This window comes from Mytilus californianus, unplaced genomic scaffold (genome assembly GCF_021869535.1).
Source record: "Mytilus californianus isolate M0D057914Y unplaced genomic scaffold, xbMytCali1.0.p SCAF_21, whole genome shotgun sequence".
Taxonomy (NCBI): domain Eukaryota; kingdom Metazoa; phylum Mollusca; class Bivalvia; order Mytilida; family Mytilidae; genus Mytilus; species Mytilus californianus.
In genome coordinates this window covers 4,100,793-4,116,186 of record NW_026262670.1, presented here as the reverse complement: position 1 = coordinate 4,116,186, position 15,394 = coordinate 4,100,793, and the positions used below count along the sequence as shown (strand labels likewise).

Here is a 15,394-nt window from a genome sequence, read left to right as displayed (position 1 = left end):
GATTTATCAACTTAAAAACTGTTTTCATTATGTATAATGGCGGATTCAAGGGTATTCGGTTGAAAGGTCTTGCGGTTAGAACACCCTATTTTGTTTGACAACTCATACATTTGTATTGAGACATAGGTTTGGAACACCCTTTGTATGTATGATTTTAATATGTATGACTGCCCCCCCCCCCTTTTTTTACAAATGGCTAAATTTGCCCTAGGCCTTTTCTTTCCCTTTTATCTTAATCCTTTAGACCTACTTTCAAAGTTATCCCTGGGATTTATTTTTATCACACTCACATTTGTCTTGAGATTCATGCGATATTTCCCATTTAACAATGCTTTTTTTTTGGGGGGGGGGGCCAGTATGCCCTCCAAATGCATTGCAGTATAACCAGTTTTTCAAGTCGTTGAATGTTGCTTTTATCTGGCAGAATTTAAAACATTTCTTTAATTTACATCTAATCATGATTAATAAAAATGTATTTCTTATAATTTTAATCATTTGGACTAAATCAATTAGATACAAACCACTGAAATGTAAGAAAATAACTTTTAATAGACCGAGCAATCTATACGATGTCTGGTAGTCGCGGTACTGAAAATAGTTTACCTGAACACGTAGATTTCAGCTGTCCAACAACTAATAAGCCTTGATTAAAATTAGAAAGTATTGAATTAAGGGTTGTTTTGATAGAAATTAATCATCATGTTACTTTTATGACCGGAATGTGTGGCTGTTAAAGGCAAAAGGTTGGGTCAAAAAGATGATGAATTATGTTAAAATGACCGTCTCTTAAGAAAGCCTTGAAAACTAAGAAGTAGATGACCGTTTCATGCTTTGCCCAGCCAGACTTTTACCGGACATTATACAATTGTCTGGAATATATGACCGCTTTGGAAGCCTTAATTGATCTGAACAATTATATTGTTATTGGATTAAATATATTTATTGACTAATGCAAAACTTAGTGTACAACAGCACAAAAAAAAAACCTGAATAAATATTTCTGATAACTGATATTCTCAATCAGTATGATGTCAAATGACTCATCTTCAAATATGTTTGTATTGCAAGTAAAATCAAAATTCTTGAATGTTATACAAATTAAGAAACAAACATGCTTGTAAATTAATTCTGTTAATCTGTGTAAGTCATATATTTTTTTTTTAAACTTTACTCTGGTGTTATTTTTAGGTATCACACATCTACAAATCTCTAATAACAGAGACTTTCAGTGAATTCAGGAATTTCTTCCAAAGAACTGAATTTCCAGAGAACTTGGATAACGGAACTGAATGTCCAGCTTGTTTTACAGTAAGATTTTGTTTTATTTGAATTAAACTATGCAGATTTTTATGCCCCCGCCATAGCGGTGGGGGCATTAAGTTTTACCCTTGTCTGTACGTACGTACGTACGTACGTACGTCCGTACGTCCCAAAATTGGTTTCCGTTCTCTAACTTGAGTTTGCCTCTACCAAATGTTATTAAACTTATACACAATGCTTATTACCACAAAACACAGATCAAGTTTGAATTTTGGTGGCGTCACTTTAACCATTCTAGAGTTATGCCCCTTTATAAATGGAAAAATTCCTAAATTTCTAGTCTCCATTCTGTAACTTAAGTTTGCCTCAACCAAATGTTATGAAACTTATACATAATGCTTATTACCACAAAACACAGATCAAGTTTGAATTTTGGTGGCGTCACTTTAACCGTTCTAGTTTTATTTATAATATCTGATTATCTGATAAAAAAACTTTGAAATAAATGTCTCTTGCATCCAGGTAGAAAAATATAGGAAAGTTATTTATGTGTAGGTTAAAAAATTACTATTAATAATTTACATATACCACTAGATATACATGATTATAGAAATGATATGGACTTATAAAGTGCTAAAAAAAACTTCAAAAATTTGTTTTGCCTAACCAAAAAGCAGTTATTGTATCTAAAAGTCAACCAAGGCTATTTTTGAGCTTTAAAAAGGGCTAGTAGGTTAATAGGAAACTCACCTTTTTTTTTATTTAGGCTTAGTGACAACAACTAAGTAAGTTTATTAACATAGGTTTAATATTAAAGAAATCAGATTTATATTTAAAAACTTGTTTGCATTGTATTTTTGAATTATTTTTATATAATTGTACATATCTTTCTAGAACAAATACAAATTGAGTCACAAATTATGCTGAATGTTGTATATTTTCAGACTCTGCCAAAAATATACAGTTTTGATGCTGATTTCCAGCTGGTTCGGAAAGCTTCATCTGGAAAACAATGGGAAGAGCCAAAACACTGTAATAAATTTTTCTTAGACCAGACTCTTGTAGATGGGTTTATTGACAACTATTATGAAGACAGAGGAAAGCCTGATGTGGTAAATAGTTCTTTTTAAAGTATATTGATTTATTTGTTGTGAATGTTAAAGCTTATGAAATAAACGATTGGGTAACTTTGAAAAATATATATATTAAAAAAAAACTCTTTAGTGTGTGTAAACCAATATATATACATATATAAGGTATAAAAGAAATATTTTTTTGTCTAGAAACTAAAGTTTACTTATGAATTTATTTATTTTTTAAATTTTTAGATAGTACAGGAAGCTTTTTTTTAGAAAGCAAACTTGTCTCCACTGTCTTATAAATTATCAGCTGGTTACCAGTAATTACATAATTTTCATGAAACTGCTTTCAAATTAGTTAAATTGCTTTTAAATATTTTAAAATTCTGTAACTTTCCAAACATATTGAAATATAAATCCTGAAAATAAGTTTAAACTACACTAAAGTTTTCTAGTTTGCTAACAATTTCATAATTGTCACTATCATAAATTTTAAATCTTATTAGACTGATATTTGGAATCTTCAATATGGTTACAATCAAGGAGAAATATTCTTTTAAAGTATGTGTTACTTTAAATACCTTGAGCAACAACCAGTGCTTGTAATAATATTTTGCCTAGTAATAACTATTCTTTACAGAATATCGAATTTTTCTTTTTTTTGTAGGAGTGTAATGACTTTCAGGCGGGAAATAAATTAAGATCTAAGAATAAGAATAAGAAACTATCTGAAACAGCTGTATTTGGTTCCACATGCAGACATGAATTTCCCAAGTATTTCTTTAGTCTGAAACATGGTGAAAGGTATTGAACTATTATTTGAGTTTATTGGTAACAAATATTTGCTTGAAAGGATTAAATCTGCTAATAAAAATCACATAGAGAAGAGAGAAAACTGACCTTTGAATTGAGGTTGAAACTGCATAGGTATTGAAACAGTGGTAGAGGAAAAGATTGACCTTACAAAAAATGTTTTTTGCTGAATGTGATTGACATTAACAGTATGTTTGACTGTAGATGTATTATAAAACCACCACCTGTCCTCAGGTGTTAGTAATATTTTGGTCATTATTTTCTCAGGTTTTCTGGAAAAAATCTATTCACCAATACTTTTAGAGTTTCCAATATGTTGAATGCAATTTATATTGATCTCAGAGCTGGTTTCAACATTAAAGAAATATTTGTCTTTTAAGTTAAAGACAAACTGACAACTACATTACAAATTATAAGATAGAAAACTTCATCAAAACAGAATTACTTCATATCTGGTCTTCAGCTTTTCACAAATTCACAACACACATATGAAAACAAAAACAAAGGAACAGTAGTTTTTTATGCCTAACCTAATTTCTACTTTCAGGATAATAACTTTTGTATAAGTATTTCAATTGCTCTGAAAATATACCACAATGATTAATACCACAAGTAGAAGGTTTGGATTCATTTTGGGGGTTATGGTGCCAACAGTTTAGGAATAAAGGGCCAAAAACAAGCAATTTTGTAGTTTCTGGCCAATATCTTGTGTGTAAGTGTATGGATCTCTCTGACATTGTACCACAAGGTTCTATCCATATCACAAAAGGAAGGCTGGGATTGAGTTTGGGGGTAATTGCCCAATTCATGCAGGAATTAGGGTCCAAAAGGGCCAAAAACAAGCATTTTTCTAGTTTCCAGACAATAACTTGTGTTTAAGAGTATGGATCTCTCTGAAATTGTACTACAAGGTTCCATACTACAAAGGAATGGCTGGGATTGGGTGTGGGGGTAATTGCTCAAAGGGGGGATTCAAAAAGTTTGGGGGGTTCCAATTTTTTTAAGGGGTTCAAATTTTTTTTTTCAAAATTTTTCAAATTTCAAATTTTTGAAAAATTTCAAGAAGAATCTTTAATTGCACAGTATTGCGCAATAGATTTGTAAGATCTTGACATTTATTTTGTGTCAGAAACCTATACTATGTCAAAAATTTGATCACAATCCAAATTCAGACAGTATCAAGCTTGAATATTGTGTCCAAATTTGCCCCAGCTGTTCAGGGTTCAACCTCTGTGGTCGTATCAGGCTGTGCTCAGCGAAGCAATTTATTAATGAATAAAATTATTTTGTTATTTTTCTTTGTCCTTCAAAATATAAAATTGATCAGTTATTTGCATTATTAACCTTTTAGACTAGGATATTCAGTTTACTTGCTTCGAAAGCTACTAGAGGAAGAAAGAAGTGATGACAAGGATCAACTGTATATTATGTATGACATTGCATGCAGTCTTGAAAGTCATCTCAAGGTATTTATAGTTGAAAGGATATTTCTATAACCATTATAACCATTAAATAATTTAAACCTAATTAGAAAAAATAAGAATTACATTTCAAAACTATGCAATATGTAGCATATTCGGCCTCTCATACATATATATCTCGAATATCACTTATCTGTAAATGCTGTAATTTTAGCTATGCAAATGAGCCTTGTTGACGTCAAATCGTCTATTACATAACTCGTACAATATTGAGAACCAAATTTGACCCATTCCAGTTTTTAGTTTCTGGATAAAAAAACTTATATTTGACTACATGTAGGGTTCTACCAAAGGTTGTACTACCATACACTCCGTTGAAAATATCTCAAATTCCAATTAAAATTTTTCAAATAATTTTAAAAATCGGCAGATGTTGACTTAAACCGGTGATAAATTTGATATCTATGTTCATATCTATAGATATGGATATTTTAACACCCTTCGGCTTTGATTCATGGTATACTTGGATATTTCAGGGTGTTTACTTGCAATAACATTTAAAGCCAAAAAAAATGTAAAAAATGTCATCAAGCATTCTAAACTGATATTAATAACATACTTTCAGCCTCATAAATGTCTTATAAAGCATGTCTTTATTTTTATCAGTACCAAATTTGATTTGATGTTCCTTCTTTTTCAGAAACAGAATGATCAATCCATACTAGATAAAACTCAGTTTTCAATTCCGATCTTTCATTGTTATGGCCATAAAATGGCATGTCAGGTAATATATATCCTATACCATATTACCTAATGTTAATCACTCATGTTAACTGTTTCTTTATACATATCTACAAGATTTTATGAACACTCATTTCCCAATTAAATCATAGTTAAAGAAAATTTGTTTATACTGTTCATTTGTTATTTGTCCACTTTTTTAGCTCACCTGGTCCAAAGGGCCAAGTCAGCTTTTCTCATCACTTGGCGTCCGTCTCCGTCGTCCGTCTCCGTCGTCGTTAGCTTGTTACAAAAATCTCCTCTGAAACCACTAGGCCAAATTTATCCAAACTTAGCCACAATCATCATTAGGGTATCTAGTTTAAAAAACGTGTCCGATGACCCTGCCAACCAACCAAGATGGCCACCATGGCTAAAAATAGAACATTGGGGTAAAATGTAGATTTTGGCTTATATCTCTGAAACCAAAGCATTTAGAGTAAATCTGACATAGGGTAAAACTGATTATTAGGTCAAGATCTATCTGCCCTGAAATTTTCAGACAAATCTGACAACCTGTTGTTGGGTTGATGCCCCTGAATTGGTAACTTTAAGGAAATTTTGCAGTTTTTGGTTATTATCTTGAATATTATTATAATTAGAGATAAACTGTAAACAGCAATAATGTTCAGCAAAGTAAGATCTACAAATAAGTCGTATGACCAAAATTGTCAGTTGACCCTTTTAGGAGTTATTGCCCTTTATAGTCAATTTTTAACAATTTTTCGTAAATTTTTGTAATCTTCTACAAAAATCTTCTTCTCTGAAACTACTGAGACAAATTTATTCATACTTGGCCATAATCATTATTTGGGTATTTAGTTTAAAAAATTTGTCCGATGACCCGCCTTCCAACCATCATGGCCGACTTGGTTAAAAATAGAACATAAGGGTAAAAATGCAGTTTTTGGTTTATATCTCTGAAACTGAAGCATTTAGAGCAAATCTGACAGGTGGCAAAAATGTTCATCAGATTTAGATTTATGTGCCTTGAAATTTTCAGACGAATCTGACAACCCGTTATTGGGTTGCTGCCCCTGAGTTAGTAATTTTACAGAAATTTTGCAGTTTTTTGTTATTATCTTAGATATCATTATAATATCTAATATCTAATACTATTAATTATGATTTTAACCTTTTTTTACATTATTTCCAAAGCATCAGTAAATACAGGTGAGCGACACAGGCTCTTGAGAGCCTCTAGTTATGGTTGGAACAGGATCATCAGTTTACACATATTGTGAAATTTTAAATGTATTACTACTTTTAGGTTTTGTATAACCCTAGGAAAAAAAACGGAATAGGATTAACAGATGGTGAAAGCCTTGAAAGACTTTGGTCGTATTTGGGGAAATTTTCTAAAATTACTAAGGAGATGACACCAGAAAACCGCATAGATCTTTTAACTGATGGATTAATTCATTATGGACAGAAAATCAGAGAGAAATTAGGTAAGATTTATATTGAGGACCTTGAAACAAAGGTGTGAAGGGATTTACTGTAGAGTTTGACCTTATGTATGGCCAAAAAAAAACCAACACAAATGTACCCAAAATAAAAATCATTCCAATTTAGTGCCTCAATATTGATAATATGAAAAATGTTTTTATAATTATGTTATATTGATATACCTACCTACCTATTCCATATTATACCTGGAGGCACAAAGGACAAGGACTAGATCTTTCCACTCGTCTCTGTTTTGTGCTTACTTTTCTATTTCGCCCCAGCTGATTCATGGTATTAAAAAATTGTCTATCTTCTCATGGTTACATCAATTGCCAATATTGTGCTCTGGTTAACCTCTTGTACATGTATATTGTAATTGTTTTGTGTTGTGCTTATAATATTAACATAAAGAATTACTTTGAAATTGAAAATTATTTTTCTGTTACCGATTTATTACCATGAATATAATACATTGCTTGCATATTTTCTATTTTACATATTATACAGGCCATAGTCTGGTTGCTAAAATAGAGAAAGCAATTGCATTAGAAAAGTCGAGCAATGAGGAATTAGAAGAACTTCTAAAGCCATTTTTAGGTAAATAGTTGATCACTATTTATGTAGAATATGTTTATAATAGTGAAAATTGTGTTTCAAATTAAAAAAAAACCTATTCAAACAGAAAAAAAGTGTGAAAATTGAAAATAATTTATTAATCAGGTATTAAAATTTCAAAACTATTGCTTGGAATAGCAGTACCACCAACTGACTTTTGATTAAAATTGATTATTGGAACATTTTAATAGAATGTGACTTGGTTAAATGTGATGAAGGCCATGTCAACTGTCATCCTTAATTCATTCAAAAAGGGTTCTCTTTATGGGATAGATACAATTTACTACTATTTTTAAGTCTCCCAAACTTCGAAGACTTATTGTTTTTGCTCAGTTCTTATTATTATTATTATTATTCTTCTTCTTCTTCTTCCGCCGCTTTTAAATTTGAACTTGTCTGCACCTGTTCTCCAAAACCTCTTGTCAGATTAACTTAGGGTTTTACAATATGTTAGACTAACATGTCTAGTGGTGCAATCAGGGTTTTGTTTGTGCAATGGGGTTTACAAAGGGGTACTTTGAGGGGCAAAAAGAAAGGAGGGTTTTACTATAGAACCCTATGGGATTTTATTTTTTAAAATGATTATAAATTGAAAACTGTTTGTGATAGACACAATCTTTTTAATTGAAAATGTTCTAAATGATAAAGCACATTAAATGAAATACAGGGTTAGTCCCCAGGGGTCACCCCCACCCCCTGCCATTTAAGAAAGTTCTAATACCTTGTAAGTGGTAAAGATCCCCACCCCTAAACCATATATATTCTGGTTTGTCATGCTTAGATGGTTTGAATGATAAACAGGGTTAGTCCCCAGGGGTCATCCCGACCCCTTGCCATTTGAGAAAGTTCTAATATCTTGTAAATGGTCGAGATCCCCACCCATAAACTATATATATTCTGGTTTGTCATGATAAAGCACATCAAATGAAGTACAGGGTTAGTCCCCAGGGGTCACCACCACCCCCTGCAATTGAAGAAAGTTCTAATACTTGTAAGTGGTCAAGACCCCCACCCCTAAACCATATATATTCTGGTTTGTAATGCTTAGATGGTTTGAATGATATACAGGGTTAGTCCCCAGAGGTCATCCTGACCCCCTGCCATTTGAGAAAGTTCTAATATCTTGTAAATGGTCGAGATCCCCACCCCTAAACCATATATATTCTGGTTTGTCATGATAAAGCACATCAAATGAAATACAGGGTTAGTCCCCAGGGGTCACCCCTCAACCCCTGCCATTTAAGAAAGTTCTAATATCTTGTAAGTGGTCAAGATCCCCACCCCTAAACCATATATATTCTGGTTTGTCATGTTAAGATGGTTTGAATGATATACAGGGTTAGTCCCCAGGGGTCATCCCAACCCCCTGCTATTTGAGAAAGTTCTAATATCTTGTAAATGGTCGAGATCCCCACCCCTAAATCATATATATTCTGGTTTGTCATTATAAAGCACATCAAATGAAATACAAGGTTAGTCCCCAGGGGTCACCCCACCCCCTGCCATTTAAGAAAGTTCTAATATCTTGTAAGTGGTCGAGATCCCCACCCTAAACCATATATATTCTGGTTTGTCATGCCAAGATGATTTGAAGTATAAACAGGGTTAGTCCCCAGGCATCACTAATGCATATATAACTTTACTGGACCAAACCAATTTTCACTGGACTTTGCCCAATGTCAGGCGACTCTGGGAATTACGAATTATGGGAGCTTCGTTTGGGAGACTTCGTAACAGCATCCTGTTACAATCATTTTTTCTTGTCAATAAAATGTTTGGAATTAGCCTGAAAGTAAAACTTTAAGTCTGGTTAAGATCTTGATTCATTTCCACAACTGCTGTTAATGTTTAAAATATATAACTGTATGATTAATCAGGTAATTGCTGAATTGATTACCTAATTAAATGATGAATGCATATTAAGAATTGTTTAAAACCATAAAAGTATTTAATTGTAGGTATTTCAGAGGAGGTTGTCTTGAGTTGGATTGAAGACGAAAAGGTCATGGTTACCTCGTCTCAGAATGAGTCAGCATGTAAGTGCTTTATATAATTTTTGAATAAAAATGTAACTGTATTTGAAATATTAGAAACCTAACACTCAGTGTAATATATAGATGCCTACCTGTGTTAAAATGAGCATAAAGCCGGACATTAAGGAATTATTTCTTTAATTGATAAATCAATGTTATTTGAATGCAAGTTCATTAGAATCTATGTTTATCATTGTAACATGTCTAATGAAATATTTATATAAGCTTACACATTTACATTGATATCATTACAGTGTGATAACATGAATTTTGGTGGATATTGCCAAAGAATAATTTTTATAGTTTTATGGAAATATTAAGTTACTCTACAACAATAGAATTTGTCTCATCAATTATTTAATATCATAGCAATTGGTTTATTTATTGCAGTTACCTTAACGCCGAAGGAACAGTACTCTTTGGAATTGGAAAAAATGGATGATTTGAGGTATATATATTTTACTCCAATGTAATATTAAATGAGATAATATTCTAAAGACCATGGATTTTTAATTTGTCGGTTAACAATTACTATTATATTTGTTTAATATTTTTCAAAAATGCCTAATAACCTCTTTTTGAAAATTTTTATAGCTGGTCATTGGTCATAAAGTTTTCAAATGATTGTATTGATTAAATACAAATTAAGTACTGTCCACATCATCTTTATATCTTGTATCAATCAGACACCTGCATTTGTTCAAATAAAACTAATAATTATTGAAATATTGATAAATTTAGTTGCTACCATAAACCATAAAATTTAATTAAGTTACAGAACTGTATAATGTATGTGTTATAACACATGTATTGCTATTTTAAATTCAATCTTTGCATCATACTTTTAAATTTACAACTAGACCAGATATATCTCTGTGACAACTGAACCCAACTTGTATGTTACTTGTTACTAATAAAGTATTAAATAGGAAATTATCTTCAATTTCAGGAAAAGGGTTCCTCTTACAAAACTAGAAGATGATCCAACATACACAAAGTAAGTAAACCTTTATGTATTATTCAAATGAAGTTTATGGCAATATTAAGTTATTCTCATGCTTTGAAAGTTCAAGTGTATGCATGTTTGATCACATACCTGTTATATTCCTTACTGGTGATGTTTTTCAATACAAAATAACAGATATCAGTCAGTTAATGTTTTTAATTTGCACAACATAACACATAGAAAATAGATGTATTATACGAAATTTAGACAGAATATGATTATATTGCCTTACCATGCAGAGTCAGAGTGATTTACTTCAGTATGCTATTCATATAAGATACAAGAGAGATGTTAATATAGTATTGGAATTAACACCAATACAATTATTTGATTTGATTTGAACAATTTTACACACATCTGAATTCCTTTATAATTTTTTAAAAACAGATCATGAAACTTTGTATATTGTTAAATTATAACTGTTCCCAAGCAGTCAGTTTAGATAACATCTGTTACTTTGACTTAGTTTTTAAAAAAAGTAAATGATCATTCTGTTTAGGTTGAACTCATCTGTCCAAAAGATGGAGCGAAAATTGAAAGAAAAATGGGATGTAACAGCTGATGTGTATGTATCAAATTTGGCTGCAGCCAAGGAGAAAAGTAGAAATGTGGTATTGCTGAGATTGGGAGGATATGTTTCAGAAAGACATTTTCTGCTGGAGTTAGTGAAGAAATATGCCAGTTTGTATATTAGTTTGTTTAATGGTCTTAAAATTCAGTATTTTTTTATGTTCATTCATGAGTGTGTGAAGCAAATTGATTTAAGTTTGCGTGTCTGTACATTTCATCCTATTGTGTATCTACAATTATATAACACACTTTAAGAACAATAGTTACATTGGTCTACATTTCAAACTTAGATGACTTTTGAAAAAGTGTATTGGTTAAGTAAATTTTCAGTATAACTTCTGGTACATGAATATTTTTGATTATTTTGTATAAGAGAACATAGTTCTGCCATTCTTAAGTTTCATGCTTAAGTAACATTAATAAAAAAAATCTTTATAGTTTATTTATCAAATAATCCTAATGTTACATTAATTATAAATATCCCCTTTTTATTTCATGTTTTTAGTTTTTAGTTTATTTATTTTTTATTTTTTGCTTTTTTTTTTACTCATGTACTTGTTTTGTTATTTCAGGGGGGCAAAGCATTGCCATCAGACTTTGCAGGCAATTGAAAAAGACTGGCATCAAAATTCACAAGTCAATTAAAGAATACAATGACATCGGAGGTCCAACAACAACCCTTCCATTGAATATTCTATTCAATGAGATCAAAGATCGCAATGGGGATATTTGGAAGACAGTACATCTTGAAGATAGTGGTGAAGTTCCGCATGAAATAAAACAACAAGCAATCAACGCAAGATCACTGATTGAGCGATCTATTGAGGAGCAAAGTCTGGTAAAACAAGAGATGAATTCCACTATTAATTGGTATTTCTTGCAACATTCAACGTTATTAGAAGCATTCCATAATACCTTGGGCGGTAAAAGAGCATGCATTGTCAAGGAAGGTCTTTACATTGAAACAAAGTTATCATATTTGGAAAGCTGTTTCAAATTATACATCAACAATGAAGTTAACAATCCAAATGATTTCTTTGAAATGATAGAAATGAGTGAACACAGCAGGGGTCAGGACTTTGGGAATTTACAAAGAGATGGAAATCACATTGAAACCAATTGGAATTATAGTGAAGACGAGGATGAAGATGATGAAAATGATGACGATGACGATGATGATGAAGATGATGATGATTATGAGGAGGAGGAATTAGAGGGAGTTAGCAATGACACATTAATTGTTTAATTTGACATTTGTTCATAAATCTATTATTAAGCAATATTTGATAAAAAGTAGATATTTTCAAATGAAATATGTTTTATAATAGTACTAAAATCAATATTAAGGCAAGTTTGAAAAAAAATGGATGTCTTTTTACTTTTTGAGAAAAAACATCATTTAGCATATGACACTTGATTTGCAGAACAGGATGCAACCCTCTGGCACACTGTGAAAAGTCGTAAGGTTGTAAGTCACTGGCGTAGATGGAATAAGCTCGTAAACTTGGCCTGCTGCAAATCAAATTTTGCTCACAGTTTTTTTATTGTTATGAATTTATGTCATTTTATAAGGTACATTATAGATATTCTATGTTTAAAAACTACATTTGAATACATCTAAGTCAATTTTTTTACCATATAAAAGTCAAAATCTCTTATACGGTTAGTTTAAGGGGGGGGACCAATAATTTTCAAGATAGCAGTGAAATTCATTGTGAAATGAAACAACAAGTTATCATTTCAAAATCACTGATTGAATAATCTAAAGAGGAGAAAAGTCTTCATCTAAGTCAGTTTGTGTTTACCTTATAAAAGTTAAAATCTCTGAAAGTTTTAAGGGGACCAATTATTTTCAAGATAATGGTGAAATTCATAATGAAAAAATAAAAATAAATTATCAATGCAAAACCACTGATTGAGGAAAAAAGTCTGTTAAAACAAGAGATGAATTCCACTATTAATTGGTATTTCTTGCAACATTCAATGTTATTAGATGCATTCCATAATATCTTGGGTGGTAAAAGAGCATGTATTGTCAAGGGAGGTTAGTTTTAGGGGGACCCATAATTTTCAAGATAGTTGTGAAATTCATAATGAAATAAAAATAAATTATCAATGCAAACTACTGAGTGAGCGATCTGTTGAGGAAATTACATTGAAACAAAGTTATCATATTTGGAAAGCTGTTTCAAAATATACATCAACAGTGAAGTTAACAATCCAAATGATTTCTTTGAAATGATAGAAATGAGTGAAAATCTCTGATAAGGTTAGTTTTAGGGGGACCCATAATTTTTAAGATAGTGGTGAAATTCATTATGAAAAAATAAAAAAAAATATCACATTTAGAAAGGTGTTTCAAATTATACATTCATCATTGACAGTGAAAATAACACTCCAAATGTTTTCTTCGAAATGATAGAAATGAGTTAAACATTTAAAGTGTGTTTTTTGGGATGTTTTTCAGACTTTACATGTAGTATTTTGGGTAAATTCTACGAAAGATTGACAAATTTGAAAATATGTAAAAAAAATTGCTAGCATATTGAGATCTATTCGCTAATATAAGAAATTTTGTGTAGTCTGCAGAAATGAGTTTTTATGTTTTCTTTGAATGTAAATGATGTTATTTATTGTAATACTATAATACTGATTGGACTGTTATATTTATGAAGCTGTAATTAATAAAAAAAAATATATCTTTTCAAATGACATAAGTTAAGTTATCATAGTTTTACAATGAGGCATCCTCAGGGAAGACTTCTGCATATATATGGCAATTATAATTGCAGACTTAAGTATTCTGCTTTCTGTCCTTCAATCTAATTATTGATTGGTTTCCAGACAACAAGTTATGTTGACAAGGAAAACATATTAGTTTTCAGTTCTGTTTGTAGATTAATTTTGAAATCACAACGTTGATAGAGATTTTCCACTGAAAAAACGGTTTATGGATGATAAGTTACTGTTTTTCTTGGCAGATTTTAACAATGATCATATAAACTCGTAGGTCATAATAATGTTTCAGTACAGAATGACATGTCTCCCTTCTTACTGTTGCCTTGTGAGCTAGCACATTGAAAATCTGACTCAGCATGTTGGTATTGTACAAAGCAAGATCAGTATTCATTTATTATCATATTTTTGTCCTGAATATGCATCTAATTTGCTGCTGGTTGTTAAACACCCATCCATTCATTGTAGATTGGTTTTTTAGAACATAACATGCCTTAAATGACCTCTGCAAGGATTTAACAAATAGCTGAAGTCAACTTAAATAAATACACTAGGATATGACTATTGATAGTCAATAATGTTCTGTCATTGGAAAAGAGTCAACTTGCATTGCTGATGCAAATGTTTTCACAGTAGCTAGAAAATTACTATTAATAGCCTGTAAATAAAATTTATGGGTCATTTGACAGAGGCTGTTATGAATCATGAGTGGCTTACAATTTCTTCCACACAATAAGCATTGGTATTGAGATATTACAGGTGTATGACCCTTAGATAATGTTCATATTACATTGGTATTGATATGTTCGTGGCGTATGACCCTTGGACAATGTTCATATAACATTGGTCTTGCGTTGTTAGAGGTGTATGACCCTTGGACAATGTTCATATTACATTGGTCTTGCGTTGTCAGAGGTGTATGACCCCTAGATAATGTTCATATTACATTGGTCTTCGTTGTTAGAGGTGTATGACCCCTAGATAATGCTCATATTACATCGGTCTCATGTTGTTAGAGGTGTATGACCCCTAGATAATGTTCATATTACAGCATCTCATGTTGTTAGAGGTATATGACCCTAGATAATGTTCATACTACATTGACCCCTAGATAATGTTCATATTACATTGGTCTCAAGTTGTTAGAGGTGTATGACCCTAGATAATGTTCATATTACATTGGTCTCAAGTTGTTATAGGTGTATGACCCCTAGACAATGTTCATATTACATTGGCCTCACGTTGTTAGAGGTATATTACCCTAATTAATGTTCATATTACATTGGTCTTGCGTTGTTAGAGGTATATGACCCTTGGACAATGTTCATATTACATTGGTCTTGCGTTGTTAGAGGTTTATAACCCCTAGACAATGTTCATATTACATCGGCCTCACGTTGTTAGAGGTATATGACGCTAGAAAATGTTCATATTACATTGGTCTTGCGTTGTAAGAGGTGTATGACCCTTGGACAATGTTCATATTACATTGGTCTTGCGTTGTCAGAGGTGTATGACCCCTAGATAATGTTCATATTACATTGGTCTCATGTTGTTAGAGGAATATGACCCTAGATAATGTTCATATTACATTGGTCTTGCGTTGTTATAGGTTTATAACCCCTAGACAAT

The 15,394-nt window shown here is 31.5% G+C and overlaps 2 protein-coding genes across 2 annotated transcripts in view; one reads left to right on the top strand and one right to left on the bottom strand.

Moving 5' to 3' along the window:
- LOC127731837 (uncharacterized) overlaps positions 1–15,394 on the bottom strand; it is a 395,646-nt gene that overhangs the window by 321,333 nt on the left and 58,919 nt on the right. The gene's annotated exons all lie outside the window — the stretch shown is intronic.
- Positions 37–13,712, top strand: LOC127731911 (uncharacterized). The gene is made up of 13 exons (XM_052240757.1): positions 37–51; positions 1,189–1,308; positions 2,205–2,372; positions 3,007–3,143; positions 4,504–4,618; positions 5,274–5,357; positions 6,624–6,804; positions 7,310–7,399; positions 9,376–9,453; positions 9,841–9,898; positions 10,400–10,447; positions 10,956–11,137; positions 11,599–13,712. Exons 1-13 carry the CDS (start codon positions 37–39, stop codon positions 12,270–12,272), a joined length of 1,950 nt encoding a protein of 649 aa, XP_052096717.1. The 3' UTR covers positions 12,273–13,712.